Source organism: Apiospora kogelbergensis (genome assembly GCF_038363985.1).
Source record: "Apiospora kogelbergensis strain CBS 113332 chromosome Unknown utg000003l_segment0_segment0, whole genome shotgun sequence".
Classification (NCBI taxonomy): Eukaryota; Fungi; Ascomycota; class Sordariomycetes; order Amphisphaeriales; family Apiosporaceae; genus Apiospora; species Apiospora kogelbergensis.
The window spans coordinates 4485294-4509115 of NW_027117420.1; the positions used below are offsets into that span (position 1 = coordinate 4485294).

At 52.9% G+C, this 23822-nt stretch overlaps 8 protein-coding genes across 8 annotated transcripts; 4 read left to right on the forward strand and 4 right to left on the reverse strand.

Moving 5' to 3' along the window:
• Positions 1-22: 22 nt before the first annotated feature.
• PG998_006207 (uncharacterized protein) lies at positions 23-1144 on the forward strand (the record flags this gene model as incomplete). Its single annotated transcript, XM_066873025.1, has 1 exon — positions 23-1144. The coding sequence occupies one exon, from the start codon at positions 23-25 to the stop codon at positions 1142-1144; it is 1122 nt and encodes a 373-aa protein (XP_066733122.1).
• A 451-nt stretch (positions 1145-1595) lies between these two features.
• Positions 1596-3143, forward strand: PG998_006208 (uncharacterized protein; the record flags this gene model as incomplete). The annotated part of the gene is made up of 5 exons (XM_066873026.1): positions 1596-1835; positions 1904-2236; positions 2301-2480; positions 2551-2900; positions 2978-3143. 5 exons carry the CDS (start codon positions 1596-1598, stop codon positions 3141-3143), a joined length of 1269 nt encoding a protein of 422 aa, XP_066733123.1.
• A 954-nt stretch (positions 3144-4097) lies between these two features.
• Positions 4098-4643, reverse strand: PG998_006209 (uncharacterized protein; the record flags this gene model as incomplete). Its single annotated transcript, XM_066873027.1, has 1 exon — positions 4098-4643. One exon carries the CDS (start codon positions 4641-4643, stop codon positions 4098-4100), a length of 546 nt encoding a protein of 181 aa, XP_066733124.1.
• A 542-nt stretch (positions 4644-5185) lies between these two features.
• On the reverse strand, positions 5186-6251 carry PG998_006210 (short-chain dehydrogenase; the record flags this gene model as incomplete). Its single annotated transcript, XM_066873028.1, has 3 exons — positions 5186-5406; positions 5507-5989; positions 6038-6251. The coding sequence occupies 3 exons, from the start codon at positions 6249-6251 to the stop codon at positions 5186-5188; spliced, it is 918 nt and encodes a 305-aa protein (XP_066733125.1).
• A 1240-nt stretch (positions 6252-7491) lies between these two features.
• PG998_006211 (uncharacterized protein) lies at positions 7492-9279 on the reverse strand (the record flags this gene model as incomplete). The annotated part of the gene is made up of 3 exons (XM_066873029.1): positions 7492-8489; positions 8569-9167; positions 9215-9279. The coding sequence occupies 3 exons, from the start codon at positions 9277-9279 to the stop codon at positions 7492-7494; spliced, it is 1662 nt and encodes a 553-aa protein (XP_066733126.1).
• A 6353-nt stretch (positions 9280-15632) lies between these two features.
• On the reverse strand, positions 15633-16818 carry PG998_006212 (putative ribosomal protein MRP17- mitochondrial; the record flags this gene model as incomplete). Its single annotated transcript, XM_066873030.1, has 2 exons — positions 15633-16620; positions 16682-16818. The coding sequence occupies 2 exons, from the start codon at positions 16816-16818 to the stop codon at positions 15633-15635; spliced, it is 1125 nt and encodes a 374-aa protein (XP_066733127.1).
• Positions 16819-17248: 430 nt separating this feature from the next.
• On the forward strand, positions 17249-20742 carry PG998_006213 (DNA repair protein rad-5; the record flags this gene model as incomplete). Its single annotated transcript, XM_066873031.1, is given in 3 exon segments — positions 17249-18412; positions 18425-19500; positions 19581-20742. 3 exon segments carry the CDS (start codon positions 17249-17251, stop codon positions 20740-20742), a joined length of 3402 nt encoding a protein of 1133 aa, XP_066733128.1.
• Positions 20743-22887: 2145 nt separating this feature from the next.
• PG998_006214 (uncharacterized protein) lies at positions 22888-23145 on the forward strand (the record flags this gene model as incomplete). Its single annotated transcript, XM_066873032.1, has 1 exon — positions 22888-23145. One exon carries the CDS (start codon positions 22888-22890, stop codon positions 23143-23145), a length of 258 nt encoding a protein of 85 aa, XP_066733129.1.
• Positions 23146-23822: the final 677 nt, after the last annotated feature.

The window sequence follows — 23822 nt, forward strand, 5'->3', positions numbered from 1 at the left end:
CCATCGTTTTAAGGCTAGCACGATGGCCGAGAACAATGCGATCCCGTCAGTCAGCCCAGTTCTAGTCACTGGTGGTTGCGGTTTTATCGGCTACCACATGGTCAAGGGCATCCTCGAAGCTGAGCCTGACTGCAGCATCCATGTCGTCGACATCAATACCGATCGCAACAGGATCCCAAATGTCCAATACCACAGGGTGGATATTACACAACCCAAGGAGCTTCAGGCTGTGGTCAACGAGGCGAAGCCCAAAACTATTTTCCATATCGCATGCCCCGACTCCATGATTATTCAGCCGTCGGTCTTCAAGTCGGTGAATGTTGACGGGGCCCGCAATCTTCTTTCGGCAGCGAAGGCTGTTGGAACTGTTCAAGCTTTCGTCAACACTTCTACGTCATCTGTCATCCACGACAATGTTTCTGACCTCATTGACGCATCTGAGGACCTGCCGGTTCTACAATATCCAGCACAGAAGCGAGTCTACACGCTGACCAAGGCTGTCGCAGAGGGTGACATATTGGCTGCCAACCGTGCAAATGGCGATCGATCTATGTTGACCACCAACCTGCGACCGGCCACTGCCTTCGGTGAACGTGACACCATCTGCATGGGCAAAATCGTCGCGACTGCCCGGTCTGGCAGGACTGGCATACAGATGGGTCCAGGCAACAACTTGTACGACTTTTTGTACGTCACGAACCTTATCGATGCCCAGTTACTGGCTGCTAGAGCCCTCCTTCGCGCCTATGGCAAGCAACCCCCGCCACTCGAAAGCCGCGTCGACGGACAGTCCTTCAACATCACCAACGACGAACGCGTGTTGTTTTGGGAGTTCCATAGGGCTGTTGCCGCATCTGTGGGGATCCCCATCCGGAAGGAAGACGTCAAAGTAGTCCCTCTCTGGGTTGGCTTGTTGATAGCTTTCATCAGCGAATGGTCAACTTGGATTCGCACCTTTGGCACCAAGCAACCACCCATCACCCGAGAAGCGGTCCGTTTGACCGTTCTCAACTGCACACTCAATGGCGAGAAAGCCAAGAGGGTTCTTGGCTACAAGCCTAGATACACCATTCAGCAAGGCCTCGAGATCTCAGGCAAATGGTTCATTGAACATGACAAACAAAATGCCAAGAAGGCCGTCTGATGGTGAATTGGAGATTGAATGATTATCTCCCGTATTGGCTTTCTTTTTCTCAACCCCTATTATTGTTTCACCCCTCAATAGTCTACCTGATTGCAATAAAACCAGTTAGAGACCCATTTCGCTCCCAAACACGGTTAGCAAAGTAATGAAGCAGCATTGTGTCAACGTCTTGCTGAATCAGCCGGAGAGACCTCGTTTCTACCTGAAGGCCAGATGGGGGAACTGGTCGCAGAGATCCACCGAGCTTGCTTTTCGGATTATAATCGACGTCCTCCCCGAGTGCTTACACACCCCGCACCTCCCTTTCCAGTACCTTGGTGGACGTAAATAGTAAAACCCAATGTCCCCCCTTTGTTGATACTGTCTCATCCCCTCAATCATTCTCCCTTTCTCACTTCAGCCCCTGATATATTCGACCTCACGGGAAAACACTCCGACATTCTGGCCTATCATGTCTACGACCCGCATTCTCGAGCTGTCTTCTAGAATAGCTACCAACACAACTAAGCTGAATGACTACCTGGTTTCAAACAACTTGCCAGCCCCTTCTTTTGACCTCAATGGACCAACCGATAGTCTCATCCCAAAGGAGAATACCGACTTGGAGGCCGCTCAGGTTGCCATCATAGATGACACCCTAGAACTTCGTCAGCTTATGCTCGGGCCACGAGAGTACTTGATGAGCTATACGGTAAAACTACTTTAACTACCCCTTTATATCATTATGGCTCTCCCTGGCTAACATATCCGTATCAAAAGCACGACGAGCTCATCAGTCAACAAGCCATTGTTCGATTCCGCCTGGCTCAGTCTTTCCCTGTTGGCAGCGAGGCTACTTTCGCAGAGGTAGCCGCTACTTGTAATTTGACCGAGACTCTCACTCGACAGTTATTGCGGCATGCGATTGTGAAGGGCATCTTCACCGAGAGTCTTCGTGGCGTCGTGTCTCACAACGCCGTCTCCCGCCTGCTCGCGGAGGATGACGTTATTCGCGACTGGGTAGGCGCAGGCAGCGACGACCTTTGGCAAGCCGCTGCCCACACGTGCGAGGCCATTTCCAAGTACCCGGGGTCTGAGGAACCAAATGAAACGGCAAGTTGAAAAAGCTTCTTTCCTCGCCAAAGCCATCATGACACACCACTCACACTTACTCTAGGGTTTTGCTCTGGCGAACGGGACGAACAAGTCAATCTACGAGGTGTTTGCTGAGAACCCCGAGCGTGCTCGACGTTTCGGTAATGCCATGAGATCTTTTACCGAGGGCACAGGCTTTGAGGTATCGCACGTGGTGAACAGTTACCCCTGGGCTGATCATGGAAACGCCCGCGTGGTAGACGTATGTTATACAAACCTTACTCAGCCTTGCCCAATTACACTTCAGCTGATTGATACTCTAACTAAACCAGGTCGGTGGTTCGCAAGGATTTGTGTCGATTGCGCTTGCCCGCCAATTTCCTACTCTGAATTTCATCGTTCAGGATCTTCAGTCCGTGGTTAAAGCAGCCAAGTGCGACGTCCCGGCCGATGTCGCTGGTCGTGTTCAGTTCATGACGCATGACTTCTTGACGGAGCAGCCCGTTCAAGGCGCAGATGTTTATTTCTTCAGGTGGATCCTCCATAACTGGTCTGATAAATACTGTATCAAGATCTTGCGCAATCACATTCCGGCGCTGAGAAAGGGCACCAAGATTGTAATCAACGATAACGTCCTCCCGGAGCCAGGCGTCATGTCGAACTGGCAAGAAAACCGACTTAGGTTAGTAAGCCGCGGTGCAAACACCCCTATTCATTTATTGTTGCGTAGAGCATGCTAACATAACTGGCTCTTGCTAGGTCCATGGATCTCACTATGACAGAGATCCAAAATTCCCACGAACGCGAGCTAGATGACTGGAAGCAGATCATTCGAACTGCGAGCCCTGGGTTTGTGTTCCAATGGGCCAAGCAGCCTCCTGGCTCCAATCTTTGGATCATGGTGGTCGAATGGCAGGGGATTTGAGGCACATGTCTGCTTACTATCGGATGAGTGGCTATATGCATTGACTCTATCTAGGCTAGCATGGTTTTATTAGTTGACTATCATGAATTATAGCTGGAGTATTGCTAGTTGTCAATAGCCCTATTGAATAACTAACTGAATGACCAGCCACGTAGACTAGTTCTCCGCATCAAATTCAAGAATCAGCTTTGCCATCGATTCTAGCCCCTGATGCCTTGCTTCCAGCAGTGCATGATCTCTATCTGCTCGGTGTAACCGGGTGGACCTCCTACCCAAGAGTAATTTGGCGATCTTTTGTTCTTCCCGCCGGGTGGCGGTAAGTAACGCATCCTTAAGCCTGTAGTTTGCAATGGCAGGCTGCTCCAGGAGAAGCTGTACGACGTTTGGGTTCCAATGCATCACTGCTTCGTTAAATAAATCCATCTTTATCCATTTCTGGATATCAAGTCCTTGCATCCATAGGTGAAAAGAATGTGGTCGCTCTGTATGGTTGAAGAAATATTCCATAATTTCTTTGGCGCCCCTGCTACAAATCTCGTCCCAACAGCGTTGTAGAATGTAGTCAAGAGCCTTCCGTTCCGTTCCCATCGCCTGTACAATCATCGGCAACAGTCGTTCGAAGATGGGGAGGCTGCCAGTACTCCACGAGGCTTTTTGCAGGGCATGTGTGCTGATAAAGTCCAGTTTGATGCTTTCGGTACCTGAACCGAGGCCCAGCTCGAGCGTCGACAGCTGGTTTCCTCTGCTCGCGCACTGGATAGCGAGTAATCTAGCCTCATATTTTTCATGTGGGCTCACTATTATATTGAGGAGCACAGGAAGAACCTCATCGTGACCTTTGTAAGCCGCTGCGCTAATTGCGTATAAAAGAGGGTTCCTATCGATCCTGACATTTGGATCAGGGACGACCTCCATGGAACTTAAAGAATCGTTCAAGAGGTCCAAGTCGTTCAACTAAGCAGCTGTGCCCAATAGAACTTCATCGTAGTGATTCCTCATCATGGGCGTGAGGTGCTGGGACAATGGTATGTCGATGCCCAACAGGTCCTTGCTTGTGGTTTCACCTAGGCCATGCAGGGGGGTTTGTCGCATCGCGCAGATGGTATCGAGGGAGCCCTTCAAGGTAGCGATTTCTGAGCGTAAAAACGTGTTGCTATTGATATTGCTGTTGGCGTGCCTCGTGACGCGTTCGGCGACCAGGCGGATGATGTAGAGGTGCATGGGGACTTGGCCGTTCTGTACAAGAGTGCTGTCGTGAAGGGCTCTGTAGGCAATCTGGTACGCCCAGCAACCCGATTGTCTGATGATGTGTCTCCCATCGAGCATTCCGGACTCGACGATGGCGCGCTTGATGGCCTCGTCCCAGGCTTTACTCACGTAGCGCAAGCGCTGCGCCCGTTTGATGCCGCGGACGTGTACGACTTCGATCATGATTAGAGCGATGACCTCTCTCGGGAGCAATGTGAAAAACATCGTCGGCGCTTCAGTGACAACAGACATCGCGCAACGTGCGGGTTCGAAGTGCAGAAGTCCAGGGCGATGAGAGAGGAGTTGGGATGATTGAATGATGGGTAGATCGAACAAAAATTGTAATGGTTTGAAAGTTTGCCGTGGTCAAGCTGCTTTCGAGTAGGTTGTTTTAATATTGGCAGGGACGTTGGTGGTTGTGTGGGTGGTTGCCCATAAACAGGGAAAGAAATTAGACTGGACGTCTTTCCTCTGATCAATCAATCAATTGCATTGCCAGTACCAATGTATGAAATAGTAAGAAGTTGGAATAATGAGATATGCTGATACCAATCGACCTTAGCTTGCACGATGAGCTCGCCGTTAAATATTGAAAAAAATCAAGTCTGACTTGAAGGACAATCTCAACTAAGGTCTGTGGCGAGGGGAACACAGCTCCCTCCAACAATTGAATAAGAATGCCTCGACCACATGAGGACGAAAATTATTGGGTGAGAAAAGATAATCAATTTTGACGGCGACGTTGATCTATATAGAGAAACCCAGATCTTCATTCATTCATGATACCTCATTACCTAGTACGCGGCGGGCATGACACCTAGCCTTCCACCATCTTCGACAATGATGCTTCCATTGCAGTAGGCCCCGGCGCGGCTCACCAGGTACAGGATGGTGCCGGCCATCTCGTGCTCGGTGCCGAAGCGCAGCGACGGGAGGAAAAGAGGGTCGCCGTACTCCTTGTGGCTCGGGTCGCCGTGCTTCTCCATAAGGCCACTCGCCATCTCGGACGGGAACACTGCGTGAAGAGATAAGAGGTATTAGCAAAGCACGACATGTCTTCCTGATATCTACCAGGCACGCAAGCGGCGATGAGCGGGAGAGGAAACAAGACTTACACCCAGGCGCCAAAGCATTGACTCGGATGCCATGCTCCGCCAAATTACTGCTCGAGTGCTTTGTGAGGTGTGCGATGGCCGCCTTGCTCCCCGCATACGCCGGTCCGGAGACGTAGGCACGGCTGAAAGCGGAGATACTGCTGGTGAAGATGACCTGGCTCTGGACAGCGGGGACCTGGGGGTTGGAGCTGGCGTCAGCGGACGGGACACCGAACACTGTCCCGTCGTCTTTAGCGTAGGAGACGGCGTGCTTGTTGCCGGCGTCCAGGAGCTCCAGGAACGCCAGCATGGTGAAGTAGGCCCCCGTCACGTTGACGTGGAACGCGTGCGTGAAGTCGGCCATGTCGACCTCCTCGAACAGCTCCCGCCGGAGCTCCGCCACCGACTTGCCCGCACCGTACCGGGCCCCGGGCCCCCGATGCCCGAGTTGGCGACCAGCAGGTTCAAGTACCCGGCGTCCTTGGTGACGAAGTCGACGGCCGACTGCAGCGATGCCTTAGATGTCACGTCGCACTCCACGGGGATCATGACCCCTGAGGTACCTGAGGAAATAGAAGCCTTCTTGAGTTCGGCGGAGGACTCCGGATGCGGCCTTCTCTAGGACGTCGCGCCGACGCCCCAGAATGTAGACCTTTTTGGCGCCAGCGCCGAGAAGGGCCCTCGCCATAACTAGACCGATGCCGGTACCGCCGCCTGTCACGGCGGCGACCATGCCGTCAACGCGGAAGAGCTTGGAGGTATCCATGCTTTATTTTCTCGACAAGTCGTGATCTGCTTACGAAATCGTCAACCCGAGTCGCCGGGGATATCGGTGCTTGCCGCGTTTAGTGAATATGGATGAACGACGAAGGGAGAAAGCAAAAACGAATCTCGTCCGTTTGCGGGGAAGGGGTTACGAGTCAACAACAGACGGAAAGCCACGCGGGGGAAGCAGGGGACGGCAGCTGTCTTGCAAAACGAGGTGGGTGGGAATCTAGGTACATATATGCATGAGACAGAGCCAATCAATCGGCTTACACATACATATATATATGGCACACGTGTTCAAGCTTTCGAGAGCCTCGCACCAGCGCAGATCATCGTGGACGCTTTACCTCCCGGACGGACATTGAGACCTAATCTCCGGCTTCGCCATTATGATACGCCCGCCGGTATGGTGACGCGGGGTTGGTAATAAGCCCCCCACGGATATCCGGAGGGCTCGGACATGTTAAGCTTTCGGGGGTGCGAGGAGCTACCCTGGATTGGCAAAAGCTCGACAGAGGCCTGCTTGCCCCTCCTTGGCTTTCTCCAATTGATAAGATGAGATCTGCAGGGTCGCCGAATAGCTCTGGTCAACATGTCGTTCAAGAGAATCCAGGAAGCGCTGAGTCATTCCTGTCAAACAAAAGACGTCGTGTAACCTAAGATATTCGCGACTCTGAAGTGTCGCGTCCTAAAAAACAGAACTCTCCAAGTCAACAATAGTATCGCTCAATCTGGCGGGCTCGTAATCACTTTCTGTCAAGGCAGACACATGTCACGGCTCAATCAAGGGAGAAGAAGATTGGTGAAGTGAGTAGAGTCAAATGGACTGCGAAGAGCCCTCTTATCATTATGGACTAAAATGCTTCTAGGGGGCTTTCATGCCATCCCTAAAACATTATATGCTAATAAAACGATGAATAGCCAATTCTGTAACTGTGCACCATCGACCAGGTAATGTGGGATGGGCAAGTATGTTCCCCCTTGAACTCCGTGTAGTAATGCAAAGCAAACGCTGTATTCAAAGAATCTCAACTTTTTTCCGCCCGTTCCCTTCCTTTCCCTTTCGTCTATTGTGTTGTTGAAAAAACCAGGTCTCAAATCAAATAAAGAGTTGCTTGAGGGGGTATAATGTTGTTAAAAACAAGAAAAATCATGAACTCGCTGTGGTGAATAGAAAATCCAGTCTTTCTATAGGTAAAATGATGTTGGAGCCGTCGCATCGTTGCGTTTCTCGTTCCTCATTGTGGTTGATGTCGTGACGACGAGGCGGCACTCTGCGGCCCACTGCCCGTCTCGATACTACTGCGGGCCGTGGCGTTCCGGGAGGCCTCGGAGTTGCTGACACCATTCAGCGTCTCGTAGTTCAACCCGTCATTGGCCATGGGCACCTCCTCGATGGTGGGGAAGTAGGATGGGGGGTCGTAGGACGGAGGGCTGGCGGGCACGTCCTTGTAGATCGGGGGCGCCTCGTTGTCCCAGCTGACGCCCAGGCCCGCGCGCTCCGTCAGCGTGGTGCCGAAGTGCATGCGCAAGATGCGGGCGACGCCGGTCGGGGTGACGTGCTTGGGCTGGTTGATGGGCGCGTACTCTTGGACGACGACCATTTCGACGACCAGCTGGTGGGTGACCTCGGTGCCGTCGTGGCTCTTCATGTCGCACACCGACTTGGAGTGCGTGTTGCACTGGTACTCGACCTCCATCTCGACGGTGCCGTTGGGCGAGTAGTCCGACTTCCAGCCGGTGCTGAGATCGGCGTTGCCGATGGTGCGGGACTCGGTACGCTTGATGCCCTTCTTGGCCGCAGCCTCTTCGGGGTCGGGGTTCCGGGCCGAGGGCGAGTGCTTGGCGCACGCGGGAGCGACGGTGTTGAGGTGCTCCTCGAGCTTCCAGGAGAGTCTCTTGAGTTTCCAGTATTCGACCGTGTTGACGTCGGTGTTGGTCTTGACAATGCCTTCGAGGCGCAGCTGGAGCTTGTTGCTGCCGATGGGGTGGATGACCTGGGGGTAGTGCACCGAAGCGGCGATGTTGGTGGGAGGGAAGATGCGGACGGAGTGGTGGGGCAGCTCAGGCACGGGGAGCGCCCGCTTCACGTCGATGGTCTTGGCCAGCTTGAGCGAGGGGCCCTGCTTGGGCTTGACCTCGGCCGTGAACTCATACTTCACGGCGACAACGGGGTTGTCGGTGGTGGCAGGGAGATGGCCCTCCAATAAGACGGAAAAGGGGAACTCGTGTAAGCCTGTGAGATGTGTCAGCAACATGCATTTCTTCTGCAAGGGATATTCAATATGCATTGCATATGAGTTGAGTCGGCTTACGTTGATCGAGTGTAGTGGGTTCCGCGAGCAACGTCCATTGCTTGAGTTCCGTCTTCTGGTTGATGCACTCGGGGCAATGATGCTGATAGGGGCGCTTCTGGACGACATGGATATGCAGCTGCGCCTTGAAGCTCTCGACCTCGAAAGACACATCCTTGACAGCCAGCAGCAGTTGGCCCGAGACCAAAGCGCCGGTGCTGTTCTCGGCGTCGCCGTGCAGAACCACAGGCGGCGACTCGATCTTCCAATCCAGCGAGGCGTTCGGGTTCGAGCTGTGCTCCTTGGACTTGGATGCACCGAAGTGCAGACCCGGCAGACTCAAGCGGTGGTGCTCCTTGTGGTGGTCCTTGTGGTGGTCCTTCTCCTTGTCCGACATCTTGTGGTGAATGGCTGGTGATGGTGCCCAGAAGTTGGAGTGGAATCCGCTGTGCGTGTGGTCTGCTTCGTTGGGCGTGGCCATTGGCGTGGTGCAGGTGCTGTTGTTGGTGCTGGTGGCGGTGCTGTTGCAGGTGCTGGTATGGTTGCTGTGATGGTGGTGGTTGCCGTTGTCATCGATGGATCCCGCATACGAGATGGTGCGGGTCGTGCCTTCTCTAGGCCTGGCGGGGGTGTTCGCGAACTCGGGCTCCTCCGGCGCTGGACGGACGCTTTGATGTTATTGATGCTTTCATTTGACGAGCGAAAGAAGCTCGTGACCCGGTGGTGCGGCATGATTATAGCCGGCATCAACTGCTGACTGCTTAGACCTTGCGCGCAAAGCCCTGGCCGACCCGCTTGCGAAAACAAGTCAGAATGATGCGATCCGATGCGCCCGTAATTGCGATTCGTCGGTTTCGGGGGTAGTAGGTTACAGGGGGTTCGCTGATGCGTCACCACTGTCCGTTCTTCTCTTTCCTGTGCCTCCTTTTGTCGGTACGAAGGGTGAAAAAAACCCTTTTGCCAAGTAATAATGTGAAATCCGGGGATAGCGCCACTTGTGTGCCTTGATCTGGTCACCAGATGCACACAGGATATACCCGGTTTCGGCTTGGCCTAGTAGGCGACTGAAGAAAACTCGAGATGGGCAAAAAAGAGTTTTGCTGGTAGGGCCTTGGCGATCGTTTTGCCTCCTCTTTAGCTCTAGGGGACCACGAGAGACCCTCAACGTAATGTCGGATGTATGCACTCGAATAGTCCTGCACGGCGGTGGAATGTATGAATTCTCTTCTGCCTCTTTCTCTGAGCCGATGGCTTGGCTGAATGTCGTGGGTTGCTGGCTGGGCAGTCTTTGTTCAATGGGGTTCGTTATTATACCGAAAGCAGCCAATGACAGCGAGAGACGCAGGCTTGGTGTGTAAGTGGTAGATGGTGGTATAGAGGTGGATGACTAACAAGGGGGTATAAGGTGTAAAAAGGAGACGCTATGGCAATCAACGCTGTGGTGTTGCTCTGGTGCACGAGGAAGCGGTTTAAAAGGATTCAACCAAGTATTATAAAAAAGCAGGGCTCACGAGAGAAGAACCGTCGAGGAAATGAGGCTCGTTATGTATTTCAGTACTTTGGTCTTCGTAGTCATGTATCGCCCATCGACTGTCGCAAGCTTAGTCCTCCCTCGCGTCATGCTGCAAAACTGCAAACAAGTCTCTCCATCCTGTAAACTATGTGTCATGAAATCGAGGTTGCGAAGTACCTGGCCCCTCCGGTTCCAGGGGTCTGACTTTGCCTGGCTTCCTGGGACGAGCAAGCTCCTGGGATTCTGGCTTCTGGGGAGGGCCCGAGAGGGGGGCGGCCCAACAGCAAAGCTACAGCAGCGTGCCTCTAGCCCAGTCTTCCCAGTGCACGCTTCACGTTCCAGCGGTCAGCGCCGTCGGTAGCACCCCAAATTAGGTTACCAACAGTGGGAGGGGTGGCTGAATAGTGGGCATCGCTCCAAGTCACTCAGTGCTGGACTTCGCTCTTTTCATCGCCTTTCGGGGTACCTTGACGACACACCACACACCACTGGACTTGCCTATTTCAGCAGTAATGCATCAGTATTATTTCATGCCGGCCTGGGCCTGGGCTTGGTCCTGTCGCTTAGAATGACTTTTTGTGTCGCCCGTATCGCGAACATGCCCGACAACGCACGACCAACTGTCGATAAGTCTGGCTATCAGTATGGCGGTGCTGCACGCAACTGGGTCATGAGTTCTTGTCACTTGACCTTGGCTATCCCTATTCGCATTCGTTGTGAGGATTGATTGTCCTTGGTTTTGCCTATTTCACGATGATTTCTGTTGTGCTAGCGGTGACCTGCGTTTGCCTCAACACCACTAATCCTGCGCCGGTTGTGACCCGAGAGAGATCAGCATTGCATATACGCAACCAGGCCGGATGCGCTGGATCTCACTCACGCAAGCAACCGCAACTTGCTCAATATTGCATTCTCTTGACGAATTAATGCAAACAACGGCCCTTCATTACCATGTTTGCATTCCATTCTCGATACAACCGAGTTTGGCCCCTAATTGCCAGGCGCTTACAGGCATGGCCAGCAGTAGACTCTTGCTTCGTTTCGGCAGGTCTGAGAATTAGAATAGAGGCAGAAGCCCCCATCGAGCCGGAAACAACCTAGCTCGGCCGCCAATTTCCGTTTGGAGACACAGCCGTTTGGTATTTCCGCATGAAACCGCATCGTGGAATCTGTGGTTGGCTCATTGATTGATCACCGCCATGAATTGTATGCACATATCACCGTGGCTGATTTTAAGTTATCTGGACTGGACGTAAGCTGGATCTTCCGCTTCCAAACCCGCTGCGCCGCCCGCCTGCCCGCGCCCCCCCATACATTCCAACATGTACGTGTGTGATGCGTGGTGCAGTGTGTATGTAACCCACGTTTTGGAGAAGAGTGCAGCCAAAGCCGCGCCCTTCGAAAATCCAACTGTGGGTGGTGGGAGCAAGAGTTGCGGGTTTAGCGGTCGATCGTACGAGATGCAAAGGGGAACACGCACCACCAAAGCTCGTGAACGGACGACGGGTCCGGTCTGGACCGCCGCGACGCCCCCAACTCCTTTATTCTGTCTGCGCCTTAGTCAGTCACAAGTCTTGCTGCAGCTTACACGTACTCATGCCGAATCCACCGGCCGGGGAAGATGAAGAACCATTCACCACTCCAGCTCTTGCATCAGAAGACTCGGGGGCCAGAATAAACATCCACCAGCAAACAGTCAATGGCTGCAACTGCGACAGCAGTAGCTGGCATCAAGCCTGTTGCTTTCTTTTCTCCTACGTGAAACTCGGGAAAATCGCCCTTATATGCTTACGCTTATGCGACGCGAGAAGCAGCAGCGCCCAAACGTTGATTAAACGAAACAACAGTCACATATTGCTGGCTGCAGAAGCAACAGAAAATCTCGATATTACCGGCATTGGCCTAGTCCGTGAGTTATTTGCACTTTGATGTATGTACGGAGTATGACCCTCCTGAGTTCCTCCAAGCTACAGCACTCGAGAATCCGCAGTGGAGAATCAAAACTAACGTTTGGTGACTCTTTATGAGATTTTTTCCCTCTTCTCATCTTTTACTATGGGGAGCTAGTAATTACCCAAGGGGGAACAATCGGTCAGCTGTGGCCGAAAATTTTCACTCCTCTAAAAGTTGCAGGAGGATTTCCTGGCACCAAAGTCACTTTCCCGCCGTGACACCGTAAGGCTATACTTACCTTACCCGCCTTGGTCTGCTAGCTCTGCCGTGCTTGTTTCCCTGAGCTCCACTGAGGAGTGGGAAGAACATTGTGCCAGGAATTCCATCACGACAGCCGTCGTAGCACCCGTGGATCTCTTGGACTCTTGGACGGAAGTGAGAGTGGGAGGGTGGGGTTAATAACCCCCAATAACCATGGCAGAAACGAACACAAAAGTACGTGTCCAGGCGCCAGGCTCATTAATCACCCAAGGAGATGAAGCAGAGAGGGGGAGGAAGAGGTAAAGAGAAACATCGTCGGATTCCGTTGGATGCATTGGAATCTGGCCCTCGTGGGACATTCTGTGGTTTTGGAGTGCAGGTGTGCCCAGGCTTGTTCCTGAGCCCAACTTCCAACTCCTATGGGCAGGGCAAGCTCCCGTGGGCCCTGGGGAATTACCCGGTGACACGTTTCTGGCCCATTCGCCCGCCCATTGTCTGCCATCAAGCTCCTCCAGCCTGGCCGGGGAAGATCACTTCGTTCTGGGCAATCTGATCAGCAACCTAAAATCTGGCCTCGGCTTGTTTTTCTTGCAATTGTGGACGATGGGCATGTTAGTAGCAGGCTGTATCTGTTGCTCGTACTGTAGATCAGATCTAGAACACGAGCGTGAATTGAGAAATGCCCGCTCCCTTTCTGTATTTAGTAGATACTACAACTATAATATATTATGGCCAAGAGTCCCTGGGAATAAAGAGATCGCACTAATATCTGTGTATCGAGCTCTGAGCTGCATCCCCTTCCTTCCCCGCAGTGCGAGTTTGCGCCTCACCTTGGAACCCCAGCCGTTGATCATTCGGAGGTGATGGGTGATGCGATCACGATGGCGGCGGCTTCCGTGGCATTTCCGCGGAGAGTTCCTTCCATTGGTCGCCAACCCCAAGTGCTATTTTCGAATCACAGGGCCAATACCTCAGCTGGCGAGAGGTGAGACTTTGCTAGGTGGTTTCCAGATTGGCTATACAATTTCTGTCAGTTGCGTTGCTAGGGAACTTGATGGTTTTCAGGGGCGACAACGTTGAAGAAGTAAAACTCAATGAAGCACTAGATATTTTTGAGTCTCCGACATGCCCTGAGCCTGGGGCTACTAGGCCCACTTAAACTACCACATGTAACATAGCAAATATTCTACTAACAACAAGTCGGCCCTCAATCTCGTACACGTTGTAATTGTTTGGTCACGATAGTGGTGTAGATTGACAAAGTATTGGAATTTTGTTACGCAGACACATTGCTGCGTATTGGCCAAGCTTTTTACGGTGGATGGGTGGACAGAGTACACAGTCAGACATGTTCCTAGCATCGGCGCATCGAACGACCAACCTCCCATCCGCCAGCAAAACGCCGATATGTCCATGTTTGTTGCCGACAGGCGGTGGGCTCCGTGGTCGCCGCTATATGCAAATGTGTGGCGGGGATGGCTTCCCCGAGATTTCCCCAGCGCTGCTTCTTCTTGCTTCCCCAGACTTGGGTCATGCCACATTGGGTGTGCTCAGGTGATGCCAAGTTTTTGCCCATGCCCCCAAACCATATTTATCATGTCTATTTACCCCGTACTACACTCACCATTGTGGCCCGAATCTGTTCACGAAGAGATAAGAATATTCGAGAGATATCTTCCGATATCGTTTACTTGCCAATCCTTTCCTGATTCTTTTAGGGCTCTGGTTCATGCTTTTCCTTGTGATGCTTGGCGGCGAGGCAGCCCTGAGCTTTCAACCACTCAGAGCACATCGGTTTTCCCAAAAGGGAAAACGCATGAAGCTATTATCCAACATTTACCTAATGAACCGTCCATCTCCCAGGCTTCCCTTGGGAGTAGCAGGAATTGCTGGAGAAGGTTGACTGTTTCTCTGTCTTCTCTCTGTGTCAAACCATGTTGTCGGGAAGAATCCAATTGGACTCCAGACTCGGGCTGACCAGTTGCACGCAGAAATCCAGGAACGAAAGCCATGTGCCGCATCTCTCTTCCACCATTCGCCCAGGACGCAGGTGTTGACGTATAGCTGACTGCGCTGTGTGCCTACTCCTAAGCCTGTCAACGAGTGATGTGATGAACTGTTGCACACTGTGGCGGAGATGGACAGTGAAACAGCTACTGCGGTTACTGAATCGACGGGTCATGCATCTTGCGAGGCTATTCATAGAGATCGAGATCAAGCTACATGGCATGGCTTCTTTGCCAAACCAGATGAGATACGACACGCGGCATCATGTGTTTGTGACTGATACCCGACCCGCAGCGGGAAGGAGTGGTGGTGTTTGGTCGCATTACGGTGCTACAAGCCCTCCTCCATCCTCCGGTGAATGAATGATCCTTACTTACTGAAGCACAAGTATCGGAATCGGCCGGTCGTGCAACTCACAGCCAATAGGTTCGACACGCGACATGGTTTTCAGAGGGGACCAACACCCAACCGGACAGGTATGCGCTTTACACGAGCTGGGCGAGCAGGAGTGGAGTCTACTGACACGTAAGGCTTGAGTAAAAGGAAACGACTCCGCAGAGCCGCCCCAAGCTACCAAGCACGTTCTAGACGTCTTTTTGCCTACAAGGCTGATGTCGCAATTCTTGGTACCGATGCACCTCGAGACGCTTTGCTTCGGGATGTGGAGTGGGAGGACTCAAGCTGAAGCGCCGATTACTTAATGAGCGGGCAGGTCGAAGTTGAACCAGACGAAATCAACGTGCTGAGAGGTTGCAGACCTTCGGCCCTTCCTTTCGGGGGCGAACCCACAGGGGGCAAGTGTGTTTGTGTGTGTGTGTGCGCGTGTGTGTGTTTTGGATGGTGGGAGGAGTAACGAGACATTTTTCCAAGTTTCTCTTTGGAACTTGTTTCTCATTCTGTGGATCGACGAGAGTCCAAAGAGGAAGGAGCAGTCAGAAATCGAGGGATTTGAAGCCATCGTGAAGATGAGTTTGACTGTTCCCAGCGCCCGGTGGGGCCTGCCATCGCACCGGTCTGCAAAATTTCTCTGACCTAAGAAAATCCTGTGCAGGGTTCAACCTCGGACGGTTGCGATTTCCAGAACAGGGAACCAGCTTGCGGGAGCGCCCTCGGCCTTGGCCCACGGCATGGTATGGTGCCTGGTGAACACAGATCGCGACCACATTACAGATTACAGTAGTGAGTCTGGGCGGACAACTGACCTGGTCTGTGTGCACAAGGCGATGCGGGCCATTTGTTATCTTATCGGATATCGGGGAAGGGTCCAACATCATCGGCGACATAGTGACGTTATATTCTACATTTGGAGTATAGATCGCTTGTAATCGTACATGATCGCTGATCAGAGTAGGTGCCGCTGATCCTCTTGTCTTACGTATCGGGGAATCCACTGTGAAGTCAGCCCAGTTGGTTATAGCTTCTGAGTCTTCATCGCTCTCCAGACGTTCCATGGCAATCTCCAGCCACCGCTTCGGACCGCGAACGGGTCGAAGTTCGTCTTCTCCAGCCTGGCCAGGTAGTTGCTGGCGGGTACGCCTTCGAGCAGCACCCCAAAGCCGCGGTTAATATCCCGCTTGGTGCTGTCCCCCTCCTCCATGATGTGATTGTGCTCCGCCTCTCCCTGGTGTTCGTATTCGTGACCGGGGTCCTCGCCAGCCTGGAGCTTCTTCAGCATCTCCCTCGCCGTGATGAGGTGGTCATTGGCGCGCGTGGCGACCTTGAAGATGGCGTCCTGGAACCCCTCGGCCTGGGGCCCCTGCCGGTACACGTCCTCCTCCCGCAGGCCAGCCTCGGCCATGACGTCGAGCGGCAGCAGGAGGACGGGGTTGCGCCCGCCGCCCACGACGTCGGTTCCCGAAGGCGACTTCACAGGCGGCGAGGGCGCCGCGAGGAAGGGGATACCCCGCAGGACGGCCACGATGCCGCAGGCCTTGCCGATATGGCTGGCCAGGTGGTCGACGTGCATGGACTGGATGGGCAGGGCGGCCAGGGTCGCGTACATGAGCGTCGAGTACGTGTTCTCGGCGTACTCCTCGAGCGCGGCCAGGTCCGTGAAGGGGCGGTTGTCCATGTACTTCTCGCGCGTGCTGATGACGCGCAGCATCCAGAACTTGATCGAGTTGGGGCTGGCCTGGCCCGGCCCCGGGAACTGCTCGGCGAGGTCTTGCAGCGCCTTGTGCAGGAGGATCATGATGGGCTGCCCCTTGGGCGGCTTGCCGGCAAACGTGTCGTTGACGGCGTCGCGCCAGAACTGCATGCGCATCTGCCCGATCGTCGGGTTCGAGACAAGCTCCGGCAGGCGCACCAGCTCCAGGTTGAAGGCGCGCAATGCATCATAGGCCTCCCGGCGGAACTTGGGGATGAAATTGCGAATCATATATGAGTCGTGGTCTGATTTCCTACTCGCGCATAAGCATGTTGCATTTCGTCATCGGCAGACTCAGAAATCAAAGAACCTACTTCAATTGAGCAATACAGTAGTTCCGGGCACTTTCAATATCCGCATTTGTGATGTAAGTCCTTTTGGCACATGCGCCCTGTTGTAAGGCTTTGGGCCATTGACGGCCTGGCGGCCGCCCTATTCTCACACGATACATCTGGATTTTGGTGGTTTGATCAAGCTTATCGTGAACCCATTGCTTCTTGTAAACCAATAGCCCACGGGTGACTCTGATGCAGCGGGTTTCTTTTCTTTTCTCTGCTTCCAAAGTCAATGGCAACTACTCAACAATATTCCACCGTGCAAGTGATATCACTTTTGCTTAGTGACCCAGCGCAAGCACGCGTCACTAAAAACCGATTGAAACTCCCCAACTCCAATTGGCCGCAACTCCCCCAATTCCACTTAAGCACTGTCACATGACCTACGTGACAGAGTGTAGGGGCGAAAACGCGTGCTAATTCCAGTGAAGTTGATAGCTGGGAGCAATCCGCGTTTATGGCCCCAAATCATCTACCCTTTACTTTGGAGAGAGCGACGACTTTCGCGGGCATCACACCAAGTCGCATCTTATTTTCAGCGCGACCATGAGCTGGCAAGACTCAGAAGAACCTCCGGCAAAGAAACGGAGATTTTTCTCAGATCCCATCGAGGACCCGGTTCATCCAGGCGCAGTCAATTCGACAACTTCAGAAACCATTGCCCCTCCACCACAACCGCCTTTGCCAGAAAGGCCAGCCCAAGATGCATCCAACAGCTCAAGGAACCCCGTCGAGAACCAACCAATTGCCTTCGATCTGGCCACTTTCGAAAGCTTCATCGGAAATGAAGTCGAGCCGGCAGTCATCGACGTCTTGCGACGCGCCTGCCGCGGCGACATCCAAAAAGCCGTGAATATGTACTTTGATGGGACTTACAAGAAGTTAATGAACGCTTCACCGACGCCGAACCCTGTCACCGCGCAGCCGAAGCCCACCACCCCAAGATGGAAAGAAATTCAAGACATCCATGAAGAAGCACAGAGAAGGTGGCCCGATGACCCATCACACAGGGCACTCTGGGCCTATCAACAAAGAGATCGTCTGCTACGCAATCGCACCCCTGATATCCCAAAACCATCCATACCCGAGTCGCGATACATAGGTGCCTTCGGCGCAGAGGGCTGGGCGACAAAGAGCGGTACGAACCTACTCAAGTTTGGGGACCCAGTGCGGATTGAGCGCCAGAAGCCGCAGCAGCAACGGACTGGACGTGAACGCAACGATGTCATCGTGAGGTTCACAGACGCGAAAGGCTGGGAGATTGGACGATTAGCCAACGAGACGGCCAACTGGGTATCTTCCCTGATGGACCAAGGCGTCTGCAAGTTCGAGGGCACCTGCTTCTACGCACCGGACCGACTTCGTACGAACGAGACGGTTTATTTACAGCTTAAGGCATATATATTAAATTCTGCTTTTGAGAACGGCAGTAGCGACTTGGCTGGCAACCGAACAACCACGTATTTCGAATCAAAGGAGACCACTCAGGAGCGTGATCTGAGACTCCGACAGGTATCTATGGTAAAGTTGTTCAAGGAGATCAATCTGTCGCCTACAAGAGCGAATGAAATTGCGAAAAACGGTCGGCAGGGGTTGGTTGACGTTGCTGAAGCCGATGAAAAGAAGGAAACAGCCGGCACTGGCAACAACAAAACGGGGCTAATGCTCCGGGATCTTCGCCTCCGGCGGACGGTGCCGAACCCGAGGAAGGTGAAGAATTAGAGCAGGGGGCAGCTGGATGCCTTGTATCGCAAGGCGCAGTCCTTCGATTTCAACACGCCTGAAGCTGAGCCCGCAGACACATTTGCTATGGACCTGCGTCCATACCAGAAGCAATCTCTACACTGGATGCTCTCGAAGGAGAAAGACCAGAAGAACGAGGATCGTGGGGTTTCGATGCATCCGCTGTGGGAGGAATATTCTTGGCCGACTAAAGATTGCGATGACAAGGACACTGTTCAAGTTGAAGGGCAGACATGCTTCTACGTCAATCCGTACTCTGGCGAAATGTCTCTCCAGTTCCCAGAACAGGAGCAGCACTGCCTCGGTGGTATACTAGCTGACGAGATGGGACTGGGCAAGACGATCCAGATGCTTAGTCTGATTCATACTCATAAATCAGAAGCAGTCGCAGCAGCTGCGGCCAACCCTATCGGTTCAGTCAACCAGCTCTCGCGCGTCTCGAACAAGACTAGTAATGTCGTGGCTGCCCCGAAGACAACACTTGTAATTGCACCCATGTCGCTTTTGGCGCAGTGGCAGAGCGAGGCAGAGGCTGCCTCTAAGGAGGGGACATTGAAATCCATGGTCTACTACGGCACTGAAAAGGTCGGAGATTTACAGACTATGTGCTCAGAAGCCAACATTGCTTCAGCCCCTGACGTGATTATCACTAGCTACGGAGTGGTTCTCTCGGAATTCAACCAAATAAGCAAGAAGAATCCCTATCGGGGCTTACATACCGGCTTATTCTCTCTTAACTTCTTCCGCGTCATTCTAGACGAAGGACATAACATCAAGAACCGCCAGTCAAAGACGTCAAAAGCGTGCTATGAATTAAACGCGGAGCATCGTTGGGTACTGACGGGTACGCCCATCGTCAACCGCCTGGAAGATTTGTTCAGTCTTATTCGGTTCCTTAGGGTCGAGCCGTGGAATAACTTCTCATTCTGGCGGACATTTATCACTGTGCCCTTTGAGTCAAAGGACTTCATGCGGGCTCTAGATGTGGTGCAGACCGTTTTGGAACCTCTCGTCATGAGACGAACCAAAGATATGAGGACTCCTGACGGGAAGCTGTAAGTCCCAAAACGATGCATGATCTTCTTCTCCCTACCTTCTTCTCAATATGTGCCTGGCTAACTGTCCATCTATCTAGCCTTGTGCCTTTGCCCGCGAAAACAATTGAAATCGTGGATGTTGAGCTCTCAGAAACTGAACGTAGCGTGTATGAACACATCTTCAAACGCGCGAAGCGGACTTTTTCGAACAATATCGAGAATGGTACAGTAATGAAGGCGTATACAACCATTTTCGCCCAGATTCTTCGCCTCCGCCAGTCGGTTTGCCACCCGTTACTTGTGCGGAACCAAGATGTGTTGGCTGAAGAGCAAGAGGCGGGGGCACAAGCAGATATCGCCGCTGGATTGGCCGATGACATGGACCTTCAATCCCTGATCGAACAGTTTACAGCCAACACGGAGGTGGAGAAGAACGCCAATACATTCGGGGCACATGTACTCCAACAGATTCGGGACGAGGCCAGTAACGAGTGCCCTGTGTGCTCGGAGGAGCCCATGGTCGACCAGACGGTTACAGGCTGTTGGCATTCTGCTTGCAAGAAATGCCTGCTTGACTACATCAAACACTCCACAGACCACCACCAGATACCACGGTGCTTTAACTGCCGTGAGCCGCTGAGTCTGCGAGACTTGTTTGAGGTTGTGCGCCATGACGACGACCCTGCCGCAGTCAGTTCGACACCCAAGATCAGCCTCCAGCGGCTGGGGGTAAATGAGTCATCGTCGAAGGTCGTCGCTCTGATCAAGCACCTGCGGGCTCTGCGTAAAGAGCACCCCGTGATGAAGTCGGTCGTGTTCAGCCAGTTCACGTCGTTCATGTCGCTGATCGAACCAGCGCTGACGCGGGCGAACATGCGATTTCTGCGGCTGGACGGGTCGATGGCGCAGAAGGCGCGGGCGGCGGTGCTGGACGAGTTCCGGTCGTCGACTCGATTCACGATCCTGCTCATCAGCCTGCGGGCGGGCGGCGTGGGCCTCAACCTGACGCAGGCCAAGCGCGTGTACATGATGGATCCCTGGTGGAGCTTCGCGGTCGAGGCCCAGGCCATTGATCGCGTGCACCGCATGGGCCAGGACGATGAGGTGAAAGTCTACCGTTTCATCGCCAAGGGGAGCGTCGAGGAGCGCATGCTCAAGATCCAGGACCGCAAGAAGTTCATCGCGACGTCGTTGGGCATGATGACGGATGAGGAGAAGAAGCTGCAGCGCATTGAGGATATCAAGGAGTTGCTGACTTAATACGATCGTATGGAAGGGATGCATGCATGTGTATACGTAGAGATGGGGTGGGAATACTATGTATACCATACCACCGGAAGCCGGGAAGGCATTCGCAAGAAGCATGGAATATGGAGTTGAGGGGTTCGATTTACCGCCAGCGCCTGCCGTTGATGATGACGGGGCCTCGTTCTCGGAGACTGCACGGAAGGGTGTATCTGGATGTAGTTACGAGGGCAAGCGATAGCGAGTTTACTTATCGACTTTGATCATGTAAAGCCACACACAGCATAGGAACGTCGCGCATGGAGGCTCACTCTAGCGAGCAAGTTTCTTCTGTAACCTAGATGGATAGAATTACGCAAAGAGGATACCTAAGGTTGCTTGGGACGTATTCAAAACAAATTTATCTATAGTCGCTGGTCAATGAAGTCTCTGCCAGTTGAACGGGACACGACAACTGAAGCTCTCCAGTCGACCCCAGGAATAACCAGAAAACGAGATATGTGCCAGCTAATATGAGTGCTGAAAGATAACAGAATGTTAAAGACTTTATCATTATCATATACAGTGATAAGTTGCATTATTCTCATTCAAATGCAACTTCCCGTTGTGTAAGGCAAGATGGCCGAGCGGTCTAAGGCGCTCGACTCAAGCGGAAGCTTGACCATCATCAGATGGTAACAATTCGAGTCAGGAAACTGGCGGGGGGTTCGAATCCCCCTCTTGTCAATACTTTTTGAATTTTTTCATTTTGGCTTGCATTTTGGGGATTCTGCACGCATGTCTTAGCCTTACACATGCATCATATTATCTGTATATGTATCATTTTAATTACTTTGGTTAGATTGATCGTGACTCTCAGTGTTGGCTGACGTTGCTTTTTTTTCTTCTTTCAATCTGCCAGTAGGGGTTGGACTGGCAGGCACCTGCGCAAGGCACTTGCCTATCGTTTTGAGCTGCGACAAACGACGCATGCAGACAAACAGAAGAAGAACCCCACACGCGATCTGAGAATCCCAAGTAAACCAGACGCGTCGAGCCGTTCCAATTGTACAGATCATTGGCACTGCAGACTTGCTCTATGCCTATTCTATTTGAGATACCGAACACCTTATAACGTCATTGACACTGTTACCGCGCCTCTGAGTCTCTCTAGTGGATCGCGTGGGCAGGCAGATTGACTCCAATCCTCTAGTCCTCCCTCTCTCCCCGTTTGAGATCGCGCTTTCTCTCCCTGGGTGGTTAGCCCAGCCGCGCTGTTGACGAGATGCCCAAAGCAAATACAACACCACCGGCCTGCAACTCGTGTCGCACCTGTAATGAAGAGGTAATTTTTCTTCTCCTTCGGTTTTTGTAGCATACATAGTTTCGCAAATACTAATTACGATGCCAGTGCACATGGAATCGGCAGGGTGACCAATGTGACAGGTGCAGAGATCACGGCCTCCAATGCCGCCGACCACGACCCGCCCGCGCCTCTTCTATTGAAGTGAAGGGCGATACCCGACGCGCTTCGACGAGCGAGACGGAGTCGGCCGCCCCTACCGCTTTTCGGAGTAAGAACCATTTGCAGTGCAATACGTGTCGAAGGCACCATCAGACAGTAAGCGTCCTCCGTTCACCCCTCTCCCTCCTTTTCTACTATTCATGCCTCTCTTCTTTGTTGGCAACGCATTGCATAGGTGCTTACCAAGGTGATTCGAACATACTTGGTTCCTAAAACTTACGGTTAATTACCTAGTGTCGGCCACTGGATAGAGTGTGGCCGCAAAAGTGCGCGAGATGCATCGAGAAGGGTTATGACTGCACGCCGCCACGGACCAAGCAGGAATATGAGCGGGACCAGGTACAAGAAGGCCGCACGCGCCGGGTTCGTGCTAGGCGGAGTGATGCCGGAAAGTCCTCTTCCCAGCAGCAGCACACCGATGGCCGGCTTATGCTGGTCCAGTCCGACCTTGTGCCGGATGATGACGGAGAAGACGGGGAGCGATCGGAGTCCTCATTAGATCACGAGCTGGAATCAAGCATCCTCGTCGGGGAGATCATGCTCTGCCGCCCGCCAAGCGGCAGAGGGCCGAAACCGGCTTCGTGCCAAAACTAAACAAACAACAAAGACGGAAAGCTGCCAGAGAGGCTCGAGAGGCCCATACGGCTTCGATGATGATGACTACCGCCACTCCAAGCACTGCTACGGAAGCCGGCAACGGCCACGGCAGCGCTGAGAATGATTTGCAGAATACCATCCGCACCATGGAGGAGGAGTTCCAGGAGGTGCTCCGGGTGGAGCAAGAGCGACACGACGCCGAGATCCGAACCCTCAAGGCCAAGTACGAGCAAGAGCTGGTAAAGCAGCGGGAGCGATACGAGGGGCGCATGGACGATCTCATCAAGATCATGAAGAGCATTGGCCGTGTCGATTAAAGGGAAGGAAAGTAACTAAGGTTTACTTGCTGCTGGGCCGGTCTGCTCTAGTAGTGTGATTGGCGTATTACTATTTTGCTTGGATGGGTGGGCATACGTCTCAGTCCTGCGCGACGTGGCAACCAGGTGGTCTACATGCCTGCTGGCTCGGCGTTCTTCGGTGGGCTCGGTCGGTTCTGGACTCAATACGTATCTCGACGTGAGAGATCTGTCACATGGTTTAAGAAGAGAGCACGGTGATCTGTTTACATTGAGACATTCGCAATCAAGGCGATGGATTTGGAGTTTCGAGCCATACTTCACACCGGCTGTGCTGCTATGGTAAAGAAGAAGGGAGGAGATGGGGATGGTAATTCCAAGACGAAGGAGCTCATCTCAGAGACTCGAAACTTCGCTAATATCAACGCATTTATTTCCATACCCTGCAGTCGGTTATCTAATGATTGTGTTACTGAGGCGAAGCATCGGAAGGTATCATAAATAAACGGTATCATCGGCAGACGCGGGATCTTACCCCCAAGGCTGCCAAGACCTGTCATTTCTTTTGGGTTAGAAACTGACTTAGATATCTTGCTTTTGCATCGCGCAACCACCCGATCCGGATGACCCCATGCGATTCAACGATTTTCTCTCCTAACTCAATCTCCGGAGCAGGCCCAGAAATCAGTCGAAGGGGG